This window comes from Ascaphus truei, chromosome 6, assembly GCF_040206685.1.
Source record: "Ascaphus truei isolate aAscTru1 chromosome 6, aAscTru1.hap1, whole genome shotgun sequence".
NCBI classification, from domain to species: domain Eukaryota; kingdom Metazoa; phylum Chordata; class Amphibia; order Anura; family Ascaphidae; genus Ascaphus; species Ascaphus truei.
In genome coordinates this window covers 107475543-107500830 of record NC_134488.1, presented here as the reverse complement: position 1 = coordinate 107500830, position 25288 = coordinate 107475543, and the positions used below count along the sequence as shown (strand labels likewise).

Here is a 25288-nt window from a genome sequence, read left to right as displayed (position 1 = left end):
AGAAGGGGTTAATGTGACTTCAGCTGCATGCTGTGGCAATGCCATTGTAGACTATCTATTCTTATATTCATTTGTACAGTACAGAAAATCCAAGTTAACACCTGCTCTGGGTGTTCTCTCCAGCAGGTAATATGCAGCAATATGTTATAGTGCGTTAATAACTGGAGCCCAATGTAACCTCCCCTCTTTTATTTGACAATTCCTCCAAATCTTACAGAAGATGTGACTGCACTGGACAAGGGGCTGCTCCCAATGAAGGTTCCCCCATATAGAAGAGGGGGCAGAGACGTAGACGGGTAGTCTATCAATTAACCCTTGCACTGTCAGAGGGGGCTGCAATGCCAAAATGCATACTCCTTTTTAATAGATATAAATATATTAAAATATATATATATATATATATGTGTATATATATATATATATATATATATATATACATATATATATAATAATAATATACACCGTGTATCCACGGAAGGGATCCAAGATGGTAACGAAGTCCCAACTCCTTTCAATCCTATGGAAAATGAAGAAAAGCCACCACAATAGTGAAGTACTAAAAGACAATTTTATGCGCAAGTAGAAATTGGCTACTTACAACGTAGCAAATAAAAGCAAACAGTGTGGATGTATGCCACCGCACAAGCAATCAAACGGCAGATCGGCGTCTCCCATTCGACTCAGAAGCGTCCATCTGCATCCGTCTGCCATCCGTCTGCGGGGATATATATATATAGACAGGTCTGCAGCTCTGCCTTTCACCATTTTCACCTAGCGTACAGTGCTTTCACTGCAGCAAGGGATTTTGGGAAATGACATGCAAATGAGCACACCGTGTCACCTTTTGCCTGAAATCCATTTTTACATGGAACCCTTATAAGCTAATGCTCACTGTTAACACAGCTTTTTAGCCAGAGAAACCAGTCACAGACATGTATATTCACAGACACTCACATTCATATATATATGAAAACAGGACAGGCACTCCTATATGCAAAAAGGTGAAATTTAGTAACTCAACATTTAAGTCCCCACCTTTCTCATTCAAGTACACAATTCCCATTTGTTCTGTGTGATTCACTTATAGTTGTATCTGATATATATATATATATATATATATATATATATATATATATATATATATATATATATATATATATATATCCTTTTTCATTATTTATTATTGTAATAATGTGGCTGTTTATGTTCACAAAGTGCACCAATAAAATATATATATATTTTCAGATAATTATTATTCAGCAACAAATAAATACATCTTGCTAGTATTGCACCAGGCAGTTGCTTATCCCTCCTTTTAACCATAACTTTATCTTATAAGGTAACCGCCTGCTGTACAGAGGATATGCTGTATACCAAAGATGTTTTATTACATTGTTAACTGTAACAATGTCTGTCTATTGCCAAAGAGTATAGGATGTGCATGCCCTTGGCACTGCACATGCCACGAGGAGGTGGGTACATATCTGGGCACCACAGCCCTTCACAGAGAGATTGATACACCCCCACCCTATTAAATTAAACACCACATACAAGAATAAGATGTCAACATTGGGATGTATATGATTGGTGCCCCTAGTCATGTCCTAGTCTGTTTATGTCTGGCAATCAGTACTTGTCCATGATAGTAGTGCCAGGCGGTCACCCAACTCCTCCCAGGCAGCGGAAAATCAGATTTAAATCTCCCGCCTCGGTGCAGATGTTTGGAGATCTGTGGGGGGCTTCAAATAGTCTTTTATTCCCTTTGTGTCCCTCTCTCTTTGCTTTTATTGCCATTGCTTCCCATTCATCTGCCCTCCCTCCCGCAGCTCTCTGCTGTTTACAGTTTTTCTTGCCTGGGGATTAGAGCCACTGATCCTTTCCCTGGGACATTAGGGGCAGGAGACAACCTAAATATCAGTGGGGAACGGTGCATGGCATTAATTAGGGCTTTGTCCTCGCTTGTTTCGCTGTTAACCCATTCCCTGCCAGAGGGACATCACACGGCATAATCACAGATGGATAGGACATAATGTCCTTCATTAATCCCTTTGTGTCAGAGAGGCTGTACCCAGGCTTTCCTGCCCCCTCATGCTGTGCCAGGCTTTCCTGCCCCCTCATGCTGTGCCATGCTTTCCTTCCCCCTTTCTGTGCCATGCTTTCCTTCCCCCTTGTCTTTACCGGGCTTTCCTTCCCCCTTTCTGTACCTTTCCTTCCCCCCTTTCTGTACCTTTCCTTCCCCTTTCTGTACCAGGCTTTCCTTCCCCCTTGGCTGTGCCATGCTTTCCTTCCCCCTTGGCTGTGCCATGCTTTTCCTTCCCCCTTGGCTGTGCCATGCTTTCCTTCCCCCTTGGCTGTGCCATGCTTTCCTTCCCCCTTGGCTGTGCCATGCTTTTCCTTCCCCCCTGGCTGTGCCATGCTTTCCTTCCCCCTTGGGCTGTGCCATGCTTTTCCTTCCCCCCTTGGCTGTGCCATGCTTTCCTTCCCCCTTGGCTGTGCCATGCTTTTCCTTCCCCCTTGGCTGTGCCATGCTTTTCCTTCCCCCTTGGCTGTGCCATGCTTTTCCTTCCCCCTTGGCTGTGCCAGGCTTTCCTTCCCCCTCTGGCCGTGCCATGGTTTTTCTTCCCTCTGGCTGTGCCAGGCTTTACTGGCCCTTATAATAATAATAGCATGTTCTTGTATAGCGCTGCTAGTTTTTACGCAGCGCTTTACAGAGACATTTTGCAGGCGCAGGTCCCTGCCCCATGGAGCTTACAATCTATGTTTTTGGTGCCTGAGGCACAGGGAGATAAAGTGACTTGCCCAAGGTCACAAGGATCCGACACCGGGAATTGAACCAGTGTCTTTACTCACTGAGCCACTCCCTCTCCCTGTGCTCAGGCTTTCCTGCCCTTGGCTGTGCCAGGCTTTCCTGCCCCCTCGGGCTGTGCCAGGCTTTCCTGCCCCCTTGGCTATGACTTGCTTTCCTGCCCCCTCGGGCTGTGCCATGCTTTCCTGTCCCCACTGGCTGTACTAGGCTTTCCTGGCCCATTGGCTGTGCCAGGCTTTCCTGCCCTCTCTGGCTATGACATGCTTTCTTGTAACCTCTGGCCATGCCAGGCTTTCCTGGTCCTTCTGGCACTAGAGGGGTTAACCCTACTTAATAGCAGATGGACATCAATAACCAACATTTATTCTCCCGAATCCATATGTATCCCTCCACTGACTACAAGGGGGTAATCCTGGCAAAAACAAGCTGCACTTCAGTGCAAAAGGGGTCATGGGGTCTGCCTAGGATCCCACTTTCATCTTTATATACCCCTATGTGCTCCTCATGATACACCCCTATGCGCTCCTCAATATATACCCCTATGTGCTCCTCAATATATACCCCTATGTGAACCTTATTATGCACCCCTATGTCCTCCTCATTATACACCCCTATGTGCTCCGCAATATATACCCCTATGTGCTCCTCATGATACACCCCTATGTGAACCTTATTATACACCCCTATGTGCTCCTCATTATACACCCCTATGTGCTCCTCAATATATACCCCTATGTGCTCCTCATTATACACCCCTATGTGAATCTTATTATACACCCCTATGTGCTCCTCAATATATACCCCTATGTGAACCTTATTATGCACCCCTATGTGCTCCTCAATATATACCCCTATGTGCTCCTCAATATATACCCCTATGTGAACCTTATTATGCACCCCTATGTGCTCCTCATTATACACCCCTATGTGCTCCTCAATATATACCCCTATGTGCTCCTCATGATACACCCCTATGTGCTCCTCAATATATACCCCTATGTGAACCTTATTATGCACCCCTATGTGCTCCTCATTATACACCCCTATGTGCTCCTCAATATATACCCCTATGTGCTCCTCATGATACACCCCTATGTGAACCTTATTATACACCCCTATGTGCTCCTCATTATACACCCCTATGTGCTCCTCAATATATACCCCTATGTGCTCCTCATTATACACCCCTATGTGAATCTTATTATACACCCCTATGTGCTCCTCAATATATACCCCTATGTGAACCTTATTATGCACCCCTATGTGCTCCTCAATATATACCCCTATGTGCTCCTCAATATATACCCCTATGTGCTCCTCAATATATACCCCTATGTGCTCCTCATTATACACCCCTATGTGCTCCTCATTATACACCCCTATGCGCCCCTCATTATATATCCCTTCGCGCTCATTATTATATACATCTATAAACTCATGTCATTATTATACACCCCTATGTGCATTGCAGCCTGGCACCACAGGGGTTACGCCATCCCGGGAGACAGTGTGCGAGGAGAGATATGATCTGGCAGGTTGCAGCGGGGACTTCTCAGGGCGCCAGTGGATCTCTCAGGGCGCCAGTGGATCTCTCAGGGCGGGGATTACTCACATTGTCCCGGGAACAGAGGATCCGACTGCAGCGGGAAAAGCCAGAGCAAGAGAGGGAACCGCACAGATAGTGACAGGGAGGGGGCTGGGTCCACTGGGACATGAATGCAGGTTACATGTTTTAATGGATACACCATTATCAGTGATTTTATTCTATTTAACAGTGCGATCATCAGATTTAACCATGTGCAATTCTGCATGTTTGGTAATATATATATATTTTAAATAGCAATGGGATTGCATAAACCTTCATTCTTCCTGTGAGATATACCTTCTTTCATGCTTTTTAAACACGTTTCGTATTGAAAACAGTCTACACGTGTTATAGAATGATATAGTTACATCTCCAATTCGTTCATAACATGTGAACTGCAAATGCAAGGAAGACAAGCGGCTCTTTTATTTCCAAACAAGAAAACACATGTAATAAATGTAACATTAAACCCATGTTTTAAAAATAAAAGTATAATGTTGTTGTTTACAAATGGATTTATAAATACAATAAGTGTGTAGAAGACACGTTGTTTTGTGGATTTCTGTGGAATAGTCAAATGGTGTGTATATATATAGACAGACAGACATACTGTACAGACAGACAGGCAGACAGACAGACAAATACAGACATACACACACACAAATACAGACATATATACACACACACACACACACACAAATACAGACATACACACACACACAAATACAGACATACATACACACAAATACAGACATACACACAGACACCTTTAGCACGGACTGACAATTTACAGAAAAAGTGTAGAGAAATAGCCATTACCTATAATCATGATCAATGATCAAATATCCCTAATATATCTGACATTATTTGATCTGTTGGTGGATTCTCATTTACTCGCAGAACACACATAGACAAAGGCAGCGTTGAGATCCCCATATAAAGCACTTTTCCCCTTCTGTAACTGAGCCAAGTTCCAAAAAGTTTTTTAGACTTTTTTTTTTACTCTTTTTCTCATGTGTAAAAAAGATAGACCTCCTAAATCCTTAAAAAGAGCTTATAACAAAACAACAGGAAATCAAACCAGTTACCAGTTAAAAAAATGATCATCTCTTTATTTTCTGCCTTTTGAAAAACTCTCCTTAAATTTTTTTTATTAAAGAGACAACCCCCCCCTTAGTTTAAAGTGAAAAAAAAAATCCACAGACTTTGTTCACAATGCCTTAAAAAATCTGTAATTCCACAACATAGAAATAACATTAATAAATGTCTGCAGGGAGCATAATGAGGTTTGTTAGAAGTTAACAGCAACAATACTGTTTTCATGCAGCTACAGTTTATAGTCTGTATCATCAGTCATCTACATGCAGGGGAACTCTCAACTCCAGTCCTCAAGCCGCCCCTGCCACTAGGTCAGGTTTTCAGGATATCCCAGCTTGCTCAATCAGTCCTAGAAGTTGGGGCTGATTAAGCCACCTGTGCTGAAGCAGGGACTGATTGAGCCACCTGTGCTGAAACTGGGATATCCTGAAAACCTGATATGGTTGGGTTGGTTTTGTCTTGAGGACTGGAGTTGTGCGCTCCTAATCTACAGTGTGTATATAAATGTTCTCCTGTACAGCAATTATTACCCCCCCCCCCTCCCTCCCTCCCTCCCTGGCTGGACGTTTGCTCTGTAAATCCTGTTTTTTTCTGTGCATGTTTTTAAATGGTTTTTTTTTTTTTTTTTTAAACAAAATTAACAGCAAGAGGTTAATCTCTCATTATGTACTAGCACTTTGCGGACATATTATAGCATAAATAACATCCCGAATCCAGAGAACCTCTTGTCTTGGTAAAGACATCTTATGTTTATTTAGTGTTTGACATACGGGTTTGAATTTTTACTGATCAAGTGAAGATTTAGCAATTGTGTCTTGATTATTTGTGACCTTTTTACATTTTTCTCAATATTTTATAGCACTTTCTGTATATTCAACACCCACCAGTAAAAGAAGACTTCAATTGCATAAGTTACATTGATTCAACAAGTACATGTGCCACTAACTTCTTGAAGTCTAAAAACAGTTTTGTCATATCCAATGTGGTTGGTAACTGTTTTGCTACTAAATTCGTTCTGCTTCTAATCAGAATATAACATTTTAGTATATTGTAGAAAAAAAATGAATGTGACGCACAGTTTTCCCTTTGTCAGGGTGATTGTTTGCTGGGCATGGCTGTCACAATTAAACCAACATCTTATCTTATCCTATCCGCTTACACTCCATGATCTCTGACAAATCACTTTATTTACTTAATTTATAGAAAATCTGTGTTGGAAGTGTCATGGTATAAGGCAGGGGTGCGCTAAACTCCAGTCCTCAAACCCCCTGAGCACCCCTGGTTTAAGGGAAATTATATACAACCAATATTGCACTTCTTTTTTTTTTTTTAAGTGTAAATGTTTGTTCTTATATTAAAAAATATCTGAAACATCTAATGTGAGTTTTTTTCCATTTGTTAAAAAACGATTGTGGTATTTTGTGTTCATGAATATCAATTGTATCAGTGAATATAATTTCTTAACTCTTGCAGTGCTGGCTCCTGTTAAGCAAAGGGATCAGAGCACAATGATGTACTTGCTGTACAGAAACCCCCATGACTTTTTGTACCTGAGACATAACTTAACACAGTGACTTGTTGAAGAGATTCAGATGAAACATGGACTGATCTCGTTGTAGGGTCTCCCATTTCAAAAGTTACTAACTAAAAGTGGAACCCCACCAAACATAAATATACATTGAAATAAGCTAGACAATTCATTAGTGCACCACAGCCTACATCCCTTTTAAAAGTCCTTTCATAATCAAATATATGATTATTAACTTTGCAAATTTAGGCCGAAAGCCTGAGTGGGAAAAAAAGCCAAATAACCAATATCACAAATTATTACATGCACACGGCTTTCGTCAGGGGCTTGTAAGGGGCGCCTGTGGAATTGAGAAAAGTAGGTACTGCCAATTCCAGATCTTGCAGAGATCTTACGGAGATCTAAGGCAGTTTATAGAACATCACAAGAGCAGTCATTTTAAGTGTTCCCAGAATAAACGTTTTCTAGTTGTCTAATAAACTAGAAAATAACTGGATGATGTCACACGGGGATATGGGATCAGGATGGAAGAGGGAAAGTAAAAACAAGTACATTGTTTAACCAGCAAGGGGCTACTTCTCCCTTAACCCCTTTAGCTGCCAGAGAGGCATCATTAGAATAATTGGCAATTGGTGTTAGGACCTGTGATATCTGGTCATGCCTTGAAGTGGCTCGCAGGCTTATAATGCTTTGGCCAAAGAGTTAAACTAAATGACCCTTTATTCAAGAGAGAGATATATATATAGGTATTTCAATTCAATGTGTATTTTTGTCATATTGGATGTAGCTCTGGACTCCCCTTGTGTTTTGCTTTTTATAGTATAATACTCACAATTAAATATACTTTGTATCAGTGTAGTACAATATAGTACAAATGGAACTGAAGTTTGACTATTATTACTTTGTATGAGTAGCACTGAATAGGCTAAAATAGCATACGCATATTGGGGCCAATGCAGAAAGCGGCGAGAAGCCCTATCTCGCCAGTTTTTTACCAAATATGCCTACAGCAATTCAGTAAATGGCGAAAAACTGGCGAGATGAGGAGAATCCGGCGGTTTTTTTTGGCGTGAAAAAAATCTCGCCGCGCGGGTGGTGAGATGCAATATCTCGCCAATTTAAAATCCCGCTGTATTCTAGCTGATCGCGGCTATAAAATGGAGAGATTTTCTCAAAATCGCTCCGCCAACAAGAAAGTGGTGCTGAGCGGCGAAAAGGGACAAAAAAAATCTGTCCCTTTTCCTGGCTCAGATTGATGCAGGGGGGCTCTTACACACTGCACCCATCCCTATCCCTGCTAACCACTATATATATATATATATATATATATATATATATATATATATATATATATATATATATATACACACACATATATACACATACACATATATATATATATATAAATAACTAAATAATACACCAGTAACCCCTTCAGTTTCATATATTTATTGGCATGCACAGCAATGACACTATAGGGCTCGCCATCTCTCTGTCGGATTCCTCTCCCAGATATGCGCACTTTCCTGCATACTACGAGGGGAATCCGCCAAAAAACATCGAGAGTTTAAAGTATGGAGAATGGCCATTCTCGCAGTTCTCTGCATTGGCCCCATTATATGCGTTCTATTGGCCCTATCAGACTGCAAAGGTTGGCTGACCCCCAGATACACTTTACCCCTCACCCATCCAAACCCTGTCGAGGTTTATTCTGCAGGGAGGGGGTAGGATGTCAGAGGGTCACCCCACTCCTGCATTGTCTTCTTCCCATCTGCCACATGAACATCCCAAAAACTCAGGGTTAGGATAATCACCCTAGGTCACATGCGCACCATGTCACAAAGTATTTCTTAAAGGTGAAAGGGTGAAAACTGACCTCTAAATAAGGGACTATTGTGGCCTGGTACCCTCATGTACACCAACATGATAAAGAGCCCTCATGCTGGTTCAACAAAATGTGCAGAAAAGTATAGGGTAAAGGGGTTATTGCCATTTCCCCTGTTCCTTTTTACATGTATGCTCTGCAGTGTTTTCATTTCTCTGTGAGCCAGAGGGAGAACTATGTTTTTTTGTTGAAGAAACATTGCCAAATGTGCCTTTTCAGCCCTTTATATTGCTCTGCTTAGCGAGATATCCTCTTTCCAGCTCATTAAGCCTCCTCATTGTGAGCTCTCCGCCCCATGCACACGCACTGTGCTACAGGAACGTGCTGCCTGCTGCAGGCTTCCAATTACACCCCAGCCTCTACTCCTCCACCCAGAGAGGGGGAGCATGGAGAACACGCATACACAACACACAACACGCATACACAACTCTCATCCACCGATTAGACCTGGCTCCATCCTGCACTGTTAGCTTGGATAGATAGATAGATAGATAGATAGATAGATAGATAGATAGATAGATAGATAGATAGATAGATAGATAGATAGATAGATAGATAGACACATACACAAATAGAAGCAAAGTATCCCACGTAAAGCACTCTGGTGTAAACAAGTATTTTTATACTTGTTTACACCAGAGTGCTTTACATGGGATTCTTTGTTTCTATTTTTGGTCAGTATCCTATTGTTATTATTTTTTTTATAGGCGATTCTACTGATTTTGGTTTCTTTATATTTAGTCTGATGCAGGCTTGTTTTTGTGATATATATATATCACAATATATTTATTGTTTAGCATATATTATATAATGTTTAATTACTGCAGTAAACCTCGGTACCGGTCGTGTGCCAAACAACTGACTAAATTAGCACTTTGTTTTGTGTGTGTGTGTGTGTGTGTGTGTGTGTGTGTATATATATATATATATACACACACAAAACAAAGTGCTAATTTAGTCAGTTGTTTGGCACACGACCGGTACCGAGGTTTACTGCAGTAATTAAACATTACTAGAGCCATAAATTCTCTTGTGGAGCTGCAGCTTTCACACTGAAGTCCAAGTCCTATAATACCATGTGCCTATAAAAAGTGATGACAGGCCCAGTAACTGGGACATTTGGTTGTTAAATAGATCACAGGTGTATTACACAAATATATATTTATTTATTTCAGCTGTGTGTGCGAAATATGATTCAGTAAAATAGTACAGCACGCAAAATCACTTGCTTACACTAACACGAAATAACGTTTGAGGCATGCATTTAAAAAGGGGAAGAAATTAAGTATATCAAATGACTAGTATGTGTCACAAGTCTGGTTTGAATATGATTGAACTCTTTCAGTGCTACATGTAGCACTAAATCAATACAAGCAGCCATCTATAAAATATTGTTGGGAGGGTCTCATTTATCAAAGGCCACCAATTGCAAAATTGGACCAAAACAGCACCAGATGTGTTACAGATAATCTGGTGCTGTTTCCCCTCCTGCACTGGTTTTGTCCCAGTTCCAATAAACAGAGCCCTATGTCTGTAGCTGTAACGCTGATGACTGGTGCAGGCAGCATTACGTGGAGATGAGAACTTGCCCAGACATCTCCCAGAATAAATGACTCGCATATTGGTCCAGGCACTTTGCTTTACAGCATTACGGGGACAAGCAAGGATCTGAACAGCTATACAATCATAAACTGATCACAGCAGCTACACATTCACACATTGGTTTGAACATCTACACAATTAGCTATTGATTTGGGTTAATGCAAATTGTGTATGCCCTGTACAGAGGCATTGTTATTTTCAAGGACATTTCCGATTGTATATTTAATGCCAGCATAGTTTAGATCAGGGATGCTAAACTCCAATCCTCAAGCCCACCCCGCCACCCTAAAAAAAAAAAAAAACAGGTCAGGTTTTTAAGACATCCCAGCTTCAGCACGGGTGGCTCAATCAGAAGCTCAAGTCGAAGACTGAGCCTCTAATTGAGTCAACTGTGCTGAAGCAGGGACTACTTGAGTCGCCTGTGCTGAAGCAGGGACTGATTGAGGCACCTGTGCTGCAGCAGGGATATCCTGAAACCCTGACCTGTTCGGCGCTTGGGGACTGGAGTTGAGCCCCCCTGATTTAGATGACTTGAACAAAAAGGGGGGCGGGGGAGGAATCCAGCAGCAGTTTGGGGGAGATCGTGGGATCGGATCTTTAGTGACATGTGGGATAATTCTCCTTCAGTGACATGTTGTTGCAGTTACCAGGGTGTTAGATCTGGGTGCAACGGTCGGCGGCAAGAAGCTGAATATGAACCATATTAATGCACAGTGTACCTCCTATACAGAGAAGGATACGCCGCTCAGGGGTCTCATAAGTGAGTGTTCACAAGACAGCTGGCAACCCGAGATATTTAGCTTTAAAAAGCCACTGTATCATGTGTCTTCAATTGCCAGGACTGGTGCTGTGTTACGTTTACACTAGCACACCATACAAAACTGGCGTCCCAGAGAGCGCTCTGGAGGTGAATGCCTTCTTGCAGCGATGTATGATTACAGTTGGCATTAAGCTCCGAATTTTGTGTGCACTCACCATCCCACCGCACAGGGACTTACATTGGGATATGTACACACACACACAAGCACGGCACAATATCTGCTAGGACATCACTGTGTGCATCACCACTACCATTTCCTGACAGAAAGAATACAGTTGGGTTTATTTACCCCAAAGGCTCCTCCATATTGTGTTAAAAGAGACTAAACTCCAAGGGGATATAATGTGAAACCCCTCTGGGACCATAAGCAGGAAGGTGGGAAGCAGGAGGCAACACAAAGGCAAACCCCAGACACTGAAAAGAAACAAAATATCAGTTACAGTTTATAAGTCAAGTCAATGTTAATAACCCTCCCCTTCCACGGCACAAACACACACACTTTTTTTTCTCTCTCTCTCTCTCTCTCTCTCCACCTCTTTTCTCAGCTGAATGGAGAGTGGAGGAGTGGAAAGAGGAGAGGGAATGTGGGAGGGGGCTCTGCGTTTTTTTCTAACCTGATCTGAATCTCCACCCCTAGGTTGGGAAACTCAAGGCAAAGAAAGGAGCTTTTGCCAGAAAGACCACCCCTCCCTGTGGGACGTCATACTGTTTTTCTGTAGTTGCAGGGAGACCCCTCCCCTTCTCTGTCTCCTCCTATGTAGCTGGTTTTTTTCCTCCTTCCACTCCTGCTCCCTGTCTATATAAGCTTCCCAAACCCTGCCCAGACATATCCAGAGCTAACCCAGCCTCAAGTCTTTCCTGCTGCCCTGGTAAAGAATCACGGCCATGGCTGCTTTTAACATTGCGTTGCAAGAGGAGGCGATGACAACGCTGCCCAGGGGACCCGTGGCTGGCATTGGGCATGGAAGGGGCGCATGCAGAAGTCTATTTGGACCCATTGACCACGATGAATTGCGGTCTGAGCTGAAGAGGCAGCTGAAGGAGATCCAGGCATCCGACTGTGAGAGGTGGAACTTTGATTTCGAAGCTGGTAACCCTCTGAAAGGCACCTTCTGCTGGGAGCCCCTGGAGAGCAAGGAGATACCCAGCTTCTACAGGGAGAGCAGGCTGTGCCCTGCCACCCCACCGCAAGTGCCCAAGCAGCCGCTGTTTAGCACCAGGCACCCAATGCCAGCAGAGACCAAGGAGGAGGCACCAGCAGAAGCGGTGGGCAGCCACGGGACCCCAGAGAGCTTAAAGGAAAACGCAGATAAAGCCATCAGGAGGTGCCAGGGCGTTAAAGCCCCATCCAAGGCGTCAACAAACACCGCTTCCCTGCTCAGGAAGAGGGAGACGTCCGCTGCCATCACCGGTAAGATCGCTATTCTAATCGCAACATAACGGAGTGAAGACAAGCTGGGTGTAGTTACATTGTATACAGCGGATTCACTGCCGCAGACACCTGTAATATCACAGTGGCTAGGTTGTGCATTGGGTACTGTGGGTAGTGGGGTACTGGGGGCAGGTTGTTTAGTGGGGTACTGGGGGCAGGTTGTTTAGTGGGGTACTGGGGGCAGGTTGTTTAGTGGGGTACTGGGGGCAGGTTGTGTAGTGGAGTACTGTGGGTAAGGGTCTTGTCATGGGCGAGGTGTGGGGTGGCACTGTGTTTCTTGACCTAACCACATCTATGTATTTTTCTCTTGGCAGATTATTTTCCCAAAAGGAAGAGGATACTGCCAGGGAAGGCTGACAGTGGGAAGGGGGCTCACCCCCTGCTGACTTTGGAACAGACCCCCCGAAAAAAAATCCGATGACTTTCTGGTGAGTGCAAAGTACAGCTCCTGTATTATTATATGACGGGTACATGTATTATTATTATTATTATTATTATTATATATGGGGTACATGTATTACATGAGGGGGTACATGTAGTAAGCCGGCGGTGGGACCTGGGCCCGGGTTATTTCCTGAGCTGGGGAAGGGGATAAAAGTGTAAAATCCAGAAGTGCAGCGTTGCGTTTCCGAGATGTTGTTTTGGTTGTAGAAAGTGGGAGTTGGTGACTGCACACATGATAGTTTTTTTTTCACGGAGTGTTACTCAATCTCTCTGGCTCCTCCTTGGAAAGTTCTTTTACAAAAAAAAAAACACAAAGTTGCAAAACAAGATGTACTGGCGGGAAAGAGGTGGGGGGAGGGGTGAGGCTGCCTGCAACATCAACAAGGGCGGGGTGTTCTGCGGAGAGCTGGGGAGCAACGAGAGAGGATTCTTTTATTAACATTTCTCTGTTGGCTGCATTATCCTCCCTACATATATAATATTAACGTTGTATTTTTTTTATTAGGTCTTTACTTGTCGAAAGAGCAGAGATAAGAGGAAACGGCAAAAAAAAACCGCCCCCGTCTCCATACCCCCCCCCCTCCAGAGCAAAGGAGTGCAGGAGAGGCGCTGGGGCTGCTGTGCTTGTGAAGGAGGAGAACGAGCAGAGATCTCAGGGCTCCGGGTGGGTGGGGGAGGTGGCTGCACTGGCCGTGGGATTGAGGACTTGTCACCCACGGGTTGTAACCACCGGGCACCGCCTGATGTGATAGTGATATTTTGAATGTCTTTTCCCCCAGCAGTATCCTCTGAAAAGCCTTCAGTGGGGAGAGCTGGGCAGGCAGGGTGGGGGGCACCCTTATATATTAGTGCTGTGAATGTTAGCCGAGACATCTTGAATCTGTAGCTTCTGCATTACCCATACGACGTGCAAATGATGGATGTATGTAGCATTTCAGTTTGTGTAATCCTTGTTTTTGCACTGTTTTCTATTTTTGTTTATCATGCGATTGTGTGAATATACCACCCTTGTGTACAGCAGCAATGTAACATAAGAAAACTAAACTAAAAAAAAAAAAAACAAACAAAAAAAAAAGTTATAAGTTATATAATTTATATAACGTGTGTTGGAGTTATCCAATGTTAAGCCATAATACTGGCTATGAAAACGTTTATAGATGTTTTATGTATGTCTCTTTTTGGAGAGCGAAAAGTATATGTTCAAGAACTATGCATGTACAGTGTTATATATCTTATTTTTTTTACTTTTTAAAAAAATGTACAGATTATTGGTATAACAGCAAGATAAAGTTAAATATATGAGTTTTATACCTTAACACACTTGTTCTATCTTTATTGACCATGATTTTTTTTTTTTTTTTGGGTGAGGGGGTGGGGGGGTGTGAGAGAAGAGTTGGGGACCGGCTTGGATGCAGTTATGCTTAGACATACATGAGTACAATCTTCATTATAGTGCAGGTGACCACCAGAAAGGGGACCTCTACACTTGGAAGCCAGCAGTTTGCTTTGTTCAGAGCAATGACCATATTGGAAACATTTTAAGCTTTAGAAATAAGTGTCATTTCCTTTAGCTGTACGTTTGCACACAATGCACAGCAATACAAATGTCACCTGTGAGCACATTTCCATGCCTCTGACAGGCGTGCTGCATGCAATGCAGCAACATATCCACGTAGTGTCCTAAGCAAGTCTACAATAGCCGTGCAATGACTAATAACATTGACGCATACAGATTAGTTGCTTATCTTATCCAAACGTGGTGGCATGTTACAGCTGTATACGTGTAAATCCTTTACCACATAGTTTGTATAAAAACAGGTGTTCAAGACCTACCTAAGATAAGCACAATGTTTAGCTGTTTGAGGGATGTATTGTTAACTAACATACCTCTCTGCAATATATACATCCAATGTTCAGTACTTTGCAGTTTGGGTAAAATCTAGGCTTTTGTTAAATGTTATGGTAAGTGTTTTAAACACCCTATTTTTTGTAGCAGTCTTTTTCTTTTAACCCATCAAATTGAAATGTAACGGCGAGACACGACTGCATATGTGGCATCTAGTCCCATTGTCTAGGAACATTTATAGCAAATTAATTCTATAGGCTGCGTCATGATTCTTTTTTAAAGGGCTTTGTCTTTTTGTTAACCCTTTCAGTAAAACCACATATGTGCTTTGCGCTTCTCTTTGACTCCACGCTGCCAGTATTTCAATGGAGGAGGAGGAGGGGGGGATACATTTGTAGCATTTGTGAAAGACCAAATCAATCAGAGACAGCTGGCTGCCTGTGGCAGCTATTGTATGTCCTCTTTGGAACCTGCCTCTCATCCCCCCACCAATCACCCCTATCGCTTTCCCCTGCCCCCCTTTATCATACCATTTACTATTCAATTTTACTGCTCCATGCAAAGGGATGGTATGGAGCGGAGATGTCTTCAGGCCAGCTGTCCATACAGCCAGATCGGGAAGCTAATAAATTGGGAGGTGGGAGTGATAACAAAGGGGGATAGGAGAGATGATTGGGACACCAGTGACATTTACTAATAATTGGGTTCTGTCCCATTTGATGACAGGAGGTGTTGATAAATCAAATATGGTATGCTCCTGAACCAATAGCCCCTTCATGGTCTTAGGGGATTGCTAAGCAATGCTTTGCAAAATCCTCTCTTGGGGAAGGAGACTCGTAAAACGTTATACAATGGGCCATTTTTACTTGCATATTTACTAAGCAGTGCTAAGCCATAAGACAACTCTACAGGCCATTCACTAGAATATGCCGTACATTGGCTTAGTACCTTAAAGTACATGGCCTTTATACCTTATTGAATGTAAAAATACAATACTATTGATAATATATGTATATTTATACATACATACATCCCTCAATATATGGAACAGATATGTTCCTGAAAAGATGTCGGTAAAGGGAAAATTCCGTCTAGCGAGCCCTATTTTCCCATTGACTTCCATTATATAAGTGGAGGTGTGTTCCTACTGAAAAAAATTCAGCCCCAAGATATAATAAAATCACACTTAAGAATGCAGCGAACCTTTTTAAAGCACATTTATGTAGGGAAGCAGATAATTGTATGCTAAAATATTAATAATAATTATGAAGAGTATGAGGGGAAAAAAGCTCAGTATGAAAAGCGTGCACAAATGACAGTAGTATGAACATGCTGGGACAAATGACAGTGCGTGTTGTGTACAATTTCAACCCAACCCCCCCCCCCAATTTCAAAATTCTGTAAATGTGAATTTAACATTCCGTATATCAAGATTTTTCCCAAATTTATACATTTTGTTATAGTTAAATTCCTTAATTGGAGGGATGCCTGTATACACACACACACACACACACACACACACACACACACACACACACACACACACACACACACACACACACACACACACACACACACACACACACACACACACACACCTTAGATTAGATTATTAAAGTGTGCTCGGATTTGTTCTCATATGATAACAGCTTATCACTATAAAAAAAAACAGAACAAATTGTTCTCTAATTAATTACTACTCGAGGGCTACTTTTGTAATAAGATGCTATAAAGCTCTCAAACCCCATGGCAATACATGAAAAACTGAATCACAGCCAGACACCTGCAACAAACTTCAAACAATTAGGACCACCGCTACGTGTGTATGTATATATCCCAGCCTTAGCCCGTCAGTGTATGTGCTCAGTGCACCTCTTGCTTTATATATATATATATATATATATATATATATATATATATAAATAAAAGCATTTCTGGCAACAAACCAAAGAAATGTTCTGTGATTGCTTGTTGAAGCGTATATTACTTAGAATGTACATACAGCCACCTAATTACTCAATGTTACAATCATTTAGAATACGTATATCCACAGCCAGTTACTGTGCGTGTGTGCGTGTGTGCCAACAGAATAAGAAGCACGGGCACTTAATAGGTCTTGTGAGAAAGATTAAGGAGTATTTTTGTTTTTTGTAAATTCTTTTTATTAGTGATATGTACAATTTTTATTGCAATCTTGAATTTAGTAAATGTCTGACATGCAATGTTTAGTATAGAACTTTAACTCTATATATACATACACCTTTTAGGCTGAGTTCAGACAGGCTACTGCACATTCGCGCGTCTGCGCGCCCCCGACTGTCTGCAGGGCGATGTGTGCTCATGCCCAGCAGACAGAATGAACCGACTTGGAGGCGGGACTACTCAGCCATTGAATAAAAAAAAAAGAAAAACAAACAAAGTGCGTGTTTGTGATTGGCTGGCGAAGTACACGTGACGCGGCTGCCGCTTGAAATCATAACTTAATTTGTCTCCTTAAAGTGCAGCGGCGTCAACGCGTCAATAGTTACTATTGTTCCTGCCCAGCCCAGAGCACCCAGGCTAACCTTCTTGTGATGTCCGTGAGTGCCCTCACTCCTTGCTGTGTACTATATGTGTGTATATATACTGTATATACGGGCTGTGCTGAAAAGCTGTGTAATGCAGCAGGTATAAGCTCCTAGGGCTTCATGTTAAAAGGGATAATAACTAAAGAGTGCCGTTATTTCCCAGAATCCCTTGCTGCAGTGGGAGCACTGTTCATTAAGCAATCATAGTAAAAGACAGGGTTGCAGACCTGTCTGAGACATGCAAATGCACCACAAGTGGTATTTTTAATTAGTATATAGATATATCTCTTATATATACACACCTCAAAGAGCTCACAATCGTATTTTTGCTACATAGGCTGAGTAAGGCTGTGTCCATGGTGTGAGCATGCGCTATCGTGCGTGATGTAACGCGCGACTTGACTTGCAGCGATCTGTGGCCTGGGTAGATGCGACGGGGACGTATGTCGGGGGTCGTCGCCGTGACGTCACGGAGCTAGGGGGCGAACCGCTTGCGGGACCCAGCCGTCGCGAGAAAACAAATGTATTAGTTTCCTCGCGCATTGCGAGCGCCTGTGCTTCTGGTAGCGCGCGACCTAGACAGCCTCATAGAGGAACATCATTTTGGTCGTGATAACCATGGATGCGGCCTAAGGCCCGGGCCATTTTGCCTTCGCCTGCACGAAGGCGTGCGGAGGCTGTGAAGACACCCGCGTGAAGTGGGTGCTTTCCCTGTCCATGGTGGACATGCCGCGGGGGGCGTTCCTAGGGGCGTCACGGAGCTGGTTCGCCCTCATTGGGCGAACCGCTCACGTGACCTGCGTGTCACGCCAAGAAATCAGTTTCAACTGATTTCTTGCGCCACACGCGCCCCCTCATGCCTCCGCCCACGTGCGCCCGCTCGGTCTATGGGAGCGGTCTCCCACACCATGGACATCGCCTAAGGTTCACAGAGCGGGAGGCATACAAAGAACATGGTGAATTTTCAGATATCACTGACTTGCCAGGCTTGTGAATTGAATCCACTTTTTGGACAACCCCCCTTTCACTTGAAACCCCGATCCAATCCGCAAGCTATGCCAGTAATACAGTACTTGTATTTCAGTATTAAACACGCACATTTCTTTCAGCTTTGCATGACCCCGGAAGTCTGCATTACTGCCATCTCTCTCTTATGAGTGGATGTATATTTTCTTTTCTATGTTTACGTAACGACACCCATGAAAAAAGTAAAAAAACACCTCCCAGTCACCAGCAGTAATATGAACGCGCTTATCAGGCTAGCCACTAGGACGTTGCTGCTGCTAGAGAATGCAGTGCAGGCTGCAGAGCCAGGAAAGTGGTTCATATAACTGTGAGGTGTGGCCACGAGAATGTTACACCGCAAGCTTTTAGATCCCTTGTTTTTTGAGCATTGATTTTTCTGGTCGTTTGAGGTGACAGAGCTTGGCAGGGTTTTTAAAACACCAGAGCAGGGTATGTTAGGAACATGTCGAAATAATTACCGTGCCTCAAATGTGTGCATATTGTACAGATAAACCAAAGATTAGGCTAAACCCTATACTGGCAGAAGAGCCAAGCACTTAAACTGCTCTTCAGTCCTATGCTGAAGAGTAAGGAGCTAAATCCTTTCACTTTAGTAATCATTAAAAAAACAAAAACAAAATCAATTATTCTCCAACAGGTAACTAATAATACACTTCGTGTGTTTAAAGAAGCAATCCAAGCCAGTGTATTATTATTATTATTATTTTACAGAGGATTGAAGCAGGGGATCTCTAGAGCTGAACTCTGTACATTTCAGCTCCGTGGACCCCCTACTTCCAGAGATACTTACCTCTGGGCTTTTTAACGCTCCCGCGTCACGCAGGCCAATAGGAAGCTGCACCGGATGATGTCACAGCTTCCTATTGGCCCACAGGATGCGGGAGCTTTGAAATGCAGCCGTTACGTGATCCCTGCCAGCCGAATGGAGCAGCTACCGGCAACTAATACGGAGGTAAGTATCTCCAAAAGCAGGAGCTCCCCAGGAGCTGAAATTAACGGGATTCACCTCCGGAAACCCCCTGCTTCAATATTCTGAAGCGGTGATATGATTGCCGGAAAGCATAATCCTTTTAAATTATTGAGCACCGATGCATGCAATAAACACATACATATGTATTTTTAATCGTGTGGAAGTTGATGTTTCTAAATAAACAATAAAGGAGTCTGATGGTAACCCCAAGTGCTGCGTAGAATTGATTGTTCACAAGATATCACCACTGGAAAGGGGAGTGCTGGGGAATGAGGACGGGGGACAGAACAGCCTACGATGCTCAGAAAGAACGGATCGTGCTGATTTGCAGAAATTCTTCCCTGTGACACTAAATCACTGAAGCGGCTAACAACAAGAAAAGGTGCAGAATTTAAAATAAAGGCAGTGTGTCAAATTAAAATATGGTTGGGTTTTTTTTAGACCAAGAGTAGTAAGACAAACTTAAGCATTCATTTAAGACAGGGGTGGCCAACTCCAGTCCTCAAGGGCCACCAACAGGTCACATTTTAAGGACATCCCTGCTTCAGCACAGGAGCAGGGATGTCCTTAAAATCTGACCTGTTGGTGGCCCTTGAGGACTGGAGTTGCCCACCCTGATTTAAGACGTCTTTCATGCCTTAGGCTGAGTTCAGGGTGGATGCTACGGCCGCGAGCTTCCGTGCGCGCCTCCCCCGCGTGCTCCTGCAGCTCATCGATCTCTGACTTAGCTGCAGAAGTTGGGTCGCGGCGTTTGGGGGCGTGGCGAACATGTCACGGAGCTGGTTCGAACCAGCTCATGTGACGCGACTGCAGCCCCAAAAATCATTTTGGGTTGTAGCGGCAAAAAGTAGCAGCGTCAACGCTGTACTTTGCCGCCGGTGGAGTTTTCAGTTTGAAAACTCCCACTGAACAACCCGAAATTGCACACGTCATGTAGCATCCACCCTGAACTCGGCCTTATGCAGTGATTCTTCTCTTTTATGTCACATTTGAAGCTTCTTAGGCCGCGCGTATATACGATGGGATGGGTGATGTCACCCGTTGCCGCTAGCGAAAGCTATATTTTGCTTTGCGGTGGCGTTGCGGGCGTATTGGCATTTGATTGGTTCAGGGGCTGTCACATGAGGCGACAGCCATTGAAAAATCAAATATTGCCAGCTACCAAAATTCGCACCGCGCCGTCGCGCTTACTATAAGCGCATGCGGCGGCGGCGGCAATGCATTTGTTTTTGGGTGACGTCGCATCGCCTTCGCCCGTCGCGGGCACTATACGCACGGCCTTATATTCCCTAATTAAAGAAAAGTATACTGCACGTGGATGTATTCGTACCTTGTTTTGCGTCTTATTTTGACTTACTCCATTTTTAAAAGGGTGTTTTGGTTCTTATTTACTACACATCACAATTCATTTTGACCTTGACTACAGGTCTCTTTAACATATCTCCCGGGAAAACAATCACCGTTTTCTCTTTTTTATTATTATTATTATTATTATTATTATTATTATATTGTTTCTCAATTATTTCTTCTACATTCCATCAAAGCTGTCATAAACGGAACCTGTGTCTCAAGATTCAAGAATGCAGTATGCATTTGTTAAAGCTTCTGAGTGTTTATCAAAGGCTGGTGGTGTGTGTGTGTAAATCTATCTATCTATCTGTAAGGATGTGGTAGGAACCTCATATGTGTATTCAGTGTGTGTTCAGTTGGTGTTTGATTCTGTTCAGTGAGAGGCTTGTGGAGTATCTGCAACAGTGTTGCAGTGTGTTAGAGCAGAGTCAGGCAGGCAGTGGCTGATGTAATAGCTGAGCTGTGTGTCTGTGCAGATTAGGCAGAGAGGCTCCGTGGATAAACTACAATTCCCATGAGCTCCTGGGCAGTCACCTGATGTGAAGAACCAATCAGAAGGCTAGGATGACAGGGGCAGGAAAGGGAAGCGTGGGGGAGAGACCACGCTAGTCAGAGGGGTTCTGGAAAGTAAAGGAGGAGGGTGTATGCGTGCAGGGGGTTCGTGACCCGCCTGCATAGGCTAGCTTTACCCCGCAGGCCCTTAGGAGAAACCCCTGAGCCACAGTAGGTTGCTGTGCTGCAGGGACGCCCATAGTGGTAGCGATCAGTCACCTTACTGTGTAGACAGTTAGGGACAAGCGTGCGGAGCAGGTTTGCTGGTGAGCTGCTTGGGACCAGACAGCTGCACCGCAGACATCAAAGACAAGCAAGGATTCGGCTGATCCTTTTCGAAGCATTACCGGTCACCACCGGCCCGGAAGGTATTTACATTAAGTGCACCAACACCGGTCAACAGGCACTGATCCCGCCTTAGGCGTAACTCTTTGAGGACACTAGTGAGTGACCAAAGGCCTAATACACTGAGTTATTGTAGCTACTAGCGCAAGGACACGGTGTGTGGGGCACGCGGTGGCGGGACCCGGACATACTCATTAAGAGCGTGGCTGAGCCACTACTGTACAGGACAATACTCATTAAGAGCGTGGCCGAGCCACTCACGTTATAAGGACATTATCATTTAGCTGCGTTAAGGTTATATTGCATTATAGTTATGTGTTCGGTTATATGCTACGTGTGTATTAATATGATAGAGTGCTAAGGTTATTGTGCATATAGTAAAGTTGGTTGCATCATACATGTGTGTGTATATGTTTCTTGCCCAGGGGAATCTCACATCACGGGGATCTTGGGTAAGTGGAGGCGCTGCGCTATAAGTGTTACCCCAGGCTCCCAGCTAGCGGAGGCTCAGATCTCCTGGAGCCGCAGGTGCTTGCAGTTACCCGTAGTCGCTTTAGCGTGTCAGAAAAAGGGCTACATTTGGAGGCGCTGCTGAGATCTCAGACCTGGGGTGCCCTATATTTTTTTATTACTGTGCAACCATTTTTTTCTCCCGCCATGTTTGTGCCCTCGCAGCCTGAGGTGCGCAAGTGGGCCCAACGGCATGAAATTCCCCTGACACGACCTGTGGACCCTGGTGAAGAAGGGGGTGGTGCAGAAGATGGATGCCGACGGACTACGCACCACCCAGCTACTGAGGGGACTCCTCCCCTTTCACCCGGTGTCTGTACGCGTCAGCGGCTGTCTCACGCCGGGGCAAGCACTGGCGTTCGACGACTTGATGGATCGGGTTCAGGCCCATGAGACTGTGCTACTGGGACGTGAGCTGACCCCAGGAAAGAAGGCGGTGGTAGCGGCTAAAGACACCAGGAAGTCGGATGCTAATACTGAGGCGCTAGGGGATGCGAACCCGAAGAAGGAGGACCTGGAAGCGCCTGCAGCCGCCAGGGAGCGCCCCGCGTTGGGGCGAGCATCGCCGACCTTCCGAGACAACTCCTACCGCAGTCATCTCCAGTGCTATGCTTGCAGAAAAATGGGGCACATTCGAGCGCACTGCCCCTCCTTACGGAAAACGGGGTCCCGACCGGCCAAGTCTATGCTGTGTACTCCGCAGACCGACGAAGCAGTGGCCCCGTCCTCGACGAGTAGTCGAATAGGGCCAGCGGCCATTGTCAAGGTGGTGATTGAAGGCATCTACGCCTCGGCGCTGATGGATACTGGGTCTCAGGTGACCATCGTGTATCGGCCCTTCTACGATCAACACTTGCACCGGCTGCCGCTGCTATCTGCTGACTCCTTGCGGTTGAGAGAGTTGAGCCATGAAGACTACCCTATTGACGGTGTGGTGAAGGTACATCTGGACATTCCCCAGTTGAACACAGGCAAGCATCACCCCATGGAGGTGGAGGCCTTAGTATGTCCAGAACCCCAGGATCATCCCAGCGCCCCGATAATCATGGGGACCAACACAGACATCGTACAGGATGTGCTCCGCAAGTATCTACAGGAAACGGGTGAATCACCGTTGCTGGCTGTAGCTGCTTGCCCTGTGTTGCAAGAGGTTTGCGGTAAGATTGCGACTGAAGAGGAACATGGGATGCTGTATAGTCAAGAGCGGGGGCTAACCGAGATCCTGCCCGGGGAAGGAAGAATGATGATCGCCGCCTGTCGTTATCCGTCCAGACGTCCGGAGGATCAACTGTTCTCCCTGGAAAGCTCGATCCGCGATGACCAGCGACTCGGCTACGAAGTATTGTCCTCGATAAAGAAGTGGTTGGGAAAAATTCCAGCTCGAACCCAGGTGTACGTACGGAACCTTTCTCCCTACACCATGTGCATTGATCGCCGGCAACCTTTGGGTCGAATCTATCCAGTAACCCCGGTGGAGAATAGTGTAGGTGAGCGCCCGGTGGTCACCACTCATGCCGTGACCCCAAGATTGGCATTCGACTTCGGAGATTCACCCTTGACGGAGGGCTGGAAAGGAAGACTGCAGAGCAAACTGGAAGAACGACGGGGGGTATTCTCCATAAGTAATATGGATGTAGGGTGCAGTCGCAGCGCCCGCCATACCATTCGACTGAGCGACCATGCCCCGTTCCGGGAACTTTCTCGCCGCATAGCACCCCGAGATGTGGAAGAGGTGAGGAGATTACTAGCTGAAATGGAGGAAGCTGGTATCGTTCAAGGATCACGCAGTTCCTATGCCTCACCCATCGTAGTGGTTTGCAAAAAGAATGGGACCGTACGCCTCTGCGTGGACTATAGGACCTTGAACAGCCGTACTGTGCCTGATCAGTATACCCTCCCACGCATCGAGGACCTCTTGAACGCCCTGACGGGAAGTAAATGGTTCAGTGTACTAGATTTGAGGTCGGGGTATTATCAAGTACTCATGGATCTGGAAGATCAGGAGAGAACGGCCTTCATCTGCCCGCTAGGGTTCTACCAGTTCACCCGCATGCCGCAAGGGATATGCGGGGCTCCTGCCACCTTTCAGAGGCTAATGGAAAAGACCCTGGGGGACCTGAACCCGCAAGAATGCTTGGTGTACCTGGACGACATTATAGTGTTCGGAAAGACGCTAGAGGAGCATGAGGAGCGGCTGATGAAGGTGTTGGATCGACTTCAAAAGGAGGGGTTGAAACTGTCCCTTGATAAGTGCAAATTCTGCCGCACGTCCGTGACATACGTGGGTCACATTGTATCAGCTGAAGGGATATCCACCGACCCAGGGAAGATAGAGGCAGTGGTGAATTGGCCCCGGCCTAACAACGTTCAAGAACTTCGATCCTTCCTGGGGTTCTGCGGCTACTACTGGCGATTCGTGGAGGGCTACTCCAGCAAAGCTAAACTCCTGAATAATCTCTTAAAAATCTGTCCTGAGGACACCGGCAGGAAAACCACCACAGCACAAACGCCATTTGGAGAGAAATGGACCTCTGCTTGTGAGCAAGCGTTCTTGAAATTGAAAGCCAGCCTAACGCAGGCCCCAGTGCTGGCCTATGCCGACCCCGACTGAGAATACGTTCTACATGTGGATGCCAACTTCAGTGGCCTGGGAGCAGTGTTGCACCAGAAACATGACACAGGGCTCCGCCCAGTGGCGTATGCGAGTCGAAGCTTAACTCCAAGCGAACAGAACTATCCTGTCCACAAGCTGGAGTTTCTAGCCCTCAAATGGGCTGTAGTGGATAAGCTACATGATTATTTGTATGGGGTACAGTTTGAAGTCAGGACAGATAATAACCCAATGACTTACATCAACACGTCCGCCAAATTGGATGCGACAGGTCACCGGTGGTTGGCGGCACTGGCCAACTATCGGTTCAA

At 44.8% G+C, this 25288-nt stretch overlaps 1 protein-coding gene and 2 long non-coding RNA genes across 5 annotated transcripts in view; all 3 read left to right on the top strand.

Moving 5' to 3' along the window:
- The window catches only part of LOC142496539 (uncharacterized), a 7557-nt gene extending 759 nt beyond the window's left edge, over positions 1–6798 (top strand). The window contains exons 2-3 of the long non-coding RNA XR_012802042.1: positions 1–126; positions 4278–6798. The exon at positions 1–126 is cut by the window's left edge and continues 119 nt beyond it. This is a non-coding gene — a long non-coding RNA (uncharacterized LOC142496539). The remainder of the gene's footprint in view (positions 127–4277) is intronic.
- LOC142496540 (uncharacterized) overlaps positions 1–25288 on the top strand; it is a 107958-nt gene that overhangs the window by 28663 nt on the left and 54007 nt on the right. The window lies entirely within an intron of this gene.
- On the top strand, positions 12105–14516 carry LOC142497616 (uncharacterized). The gene is made up of 3 exons (XM_075605647.1): positions 12105–12735; positions 13071–13184; positions 13706–14516. Exons 1-2 carry the CDS (start codon positions 12210–12212, stop codon positions 13175–13177), a joined length of 633 nt encoding a protein of 210 aa, XP_075461762.1. The 5' UTR covers positions 12105–12209; the 3' UTR covers positions 13178–13184; positions 13706–14516.

Excerpts from the sequence above, each read along its gene's own strand:
- LOC142497616 (XM_075605647.1), top strand. The coding sequence starts at position 12,210 with ATGGCTGCTTTTAACATTGCGTTGCAAGAGGAGGCGATGACAACGCTG. Across the intron at positions 12,736-13,070 it reads GACGTCCGCTGCCATCACCG|ATTATTTTCCCAAAAGGAAG; the intron begins GTAAGATCGCTA and ends TTCTCTTGGCAG.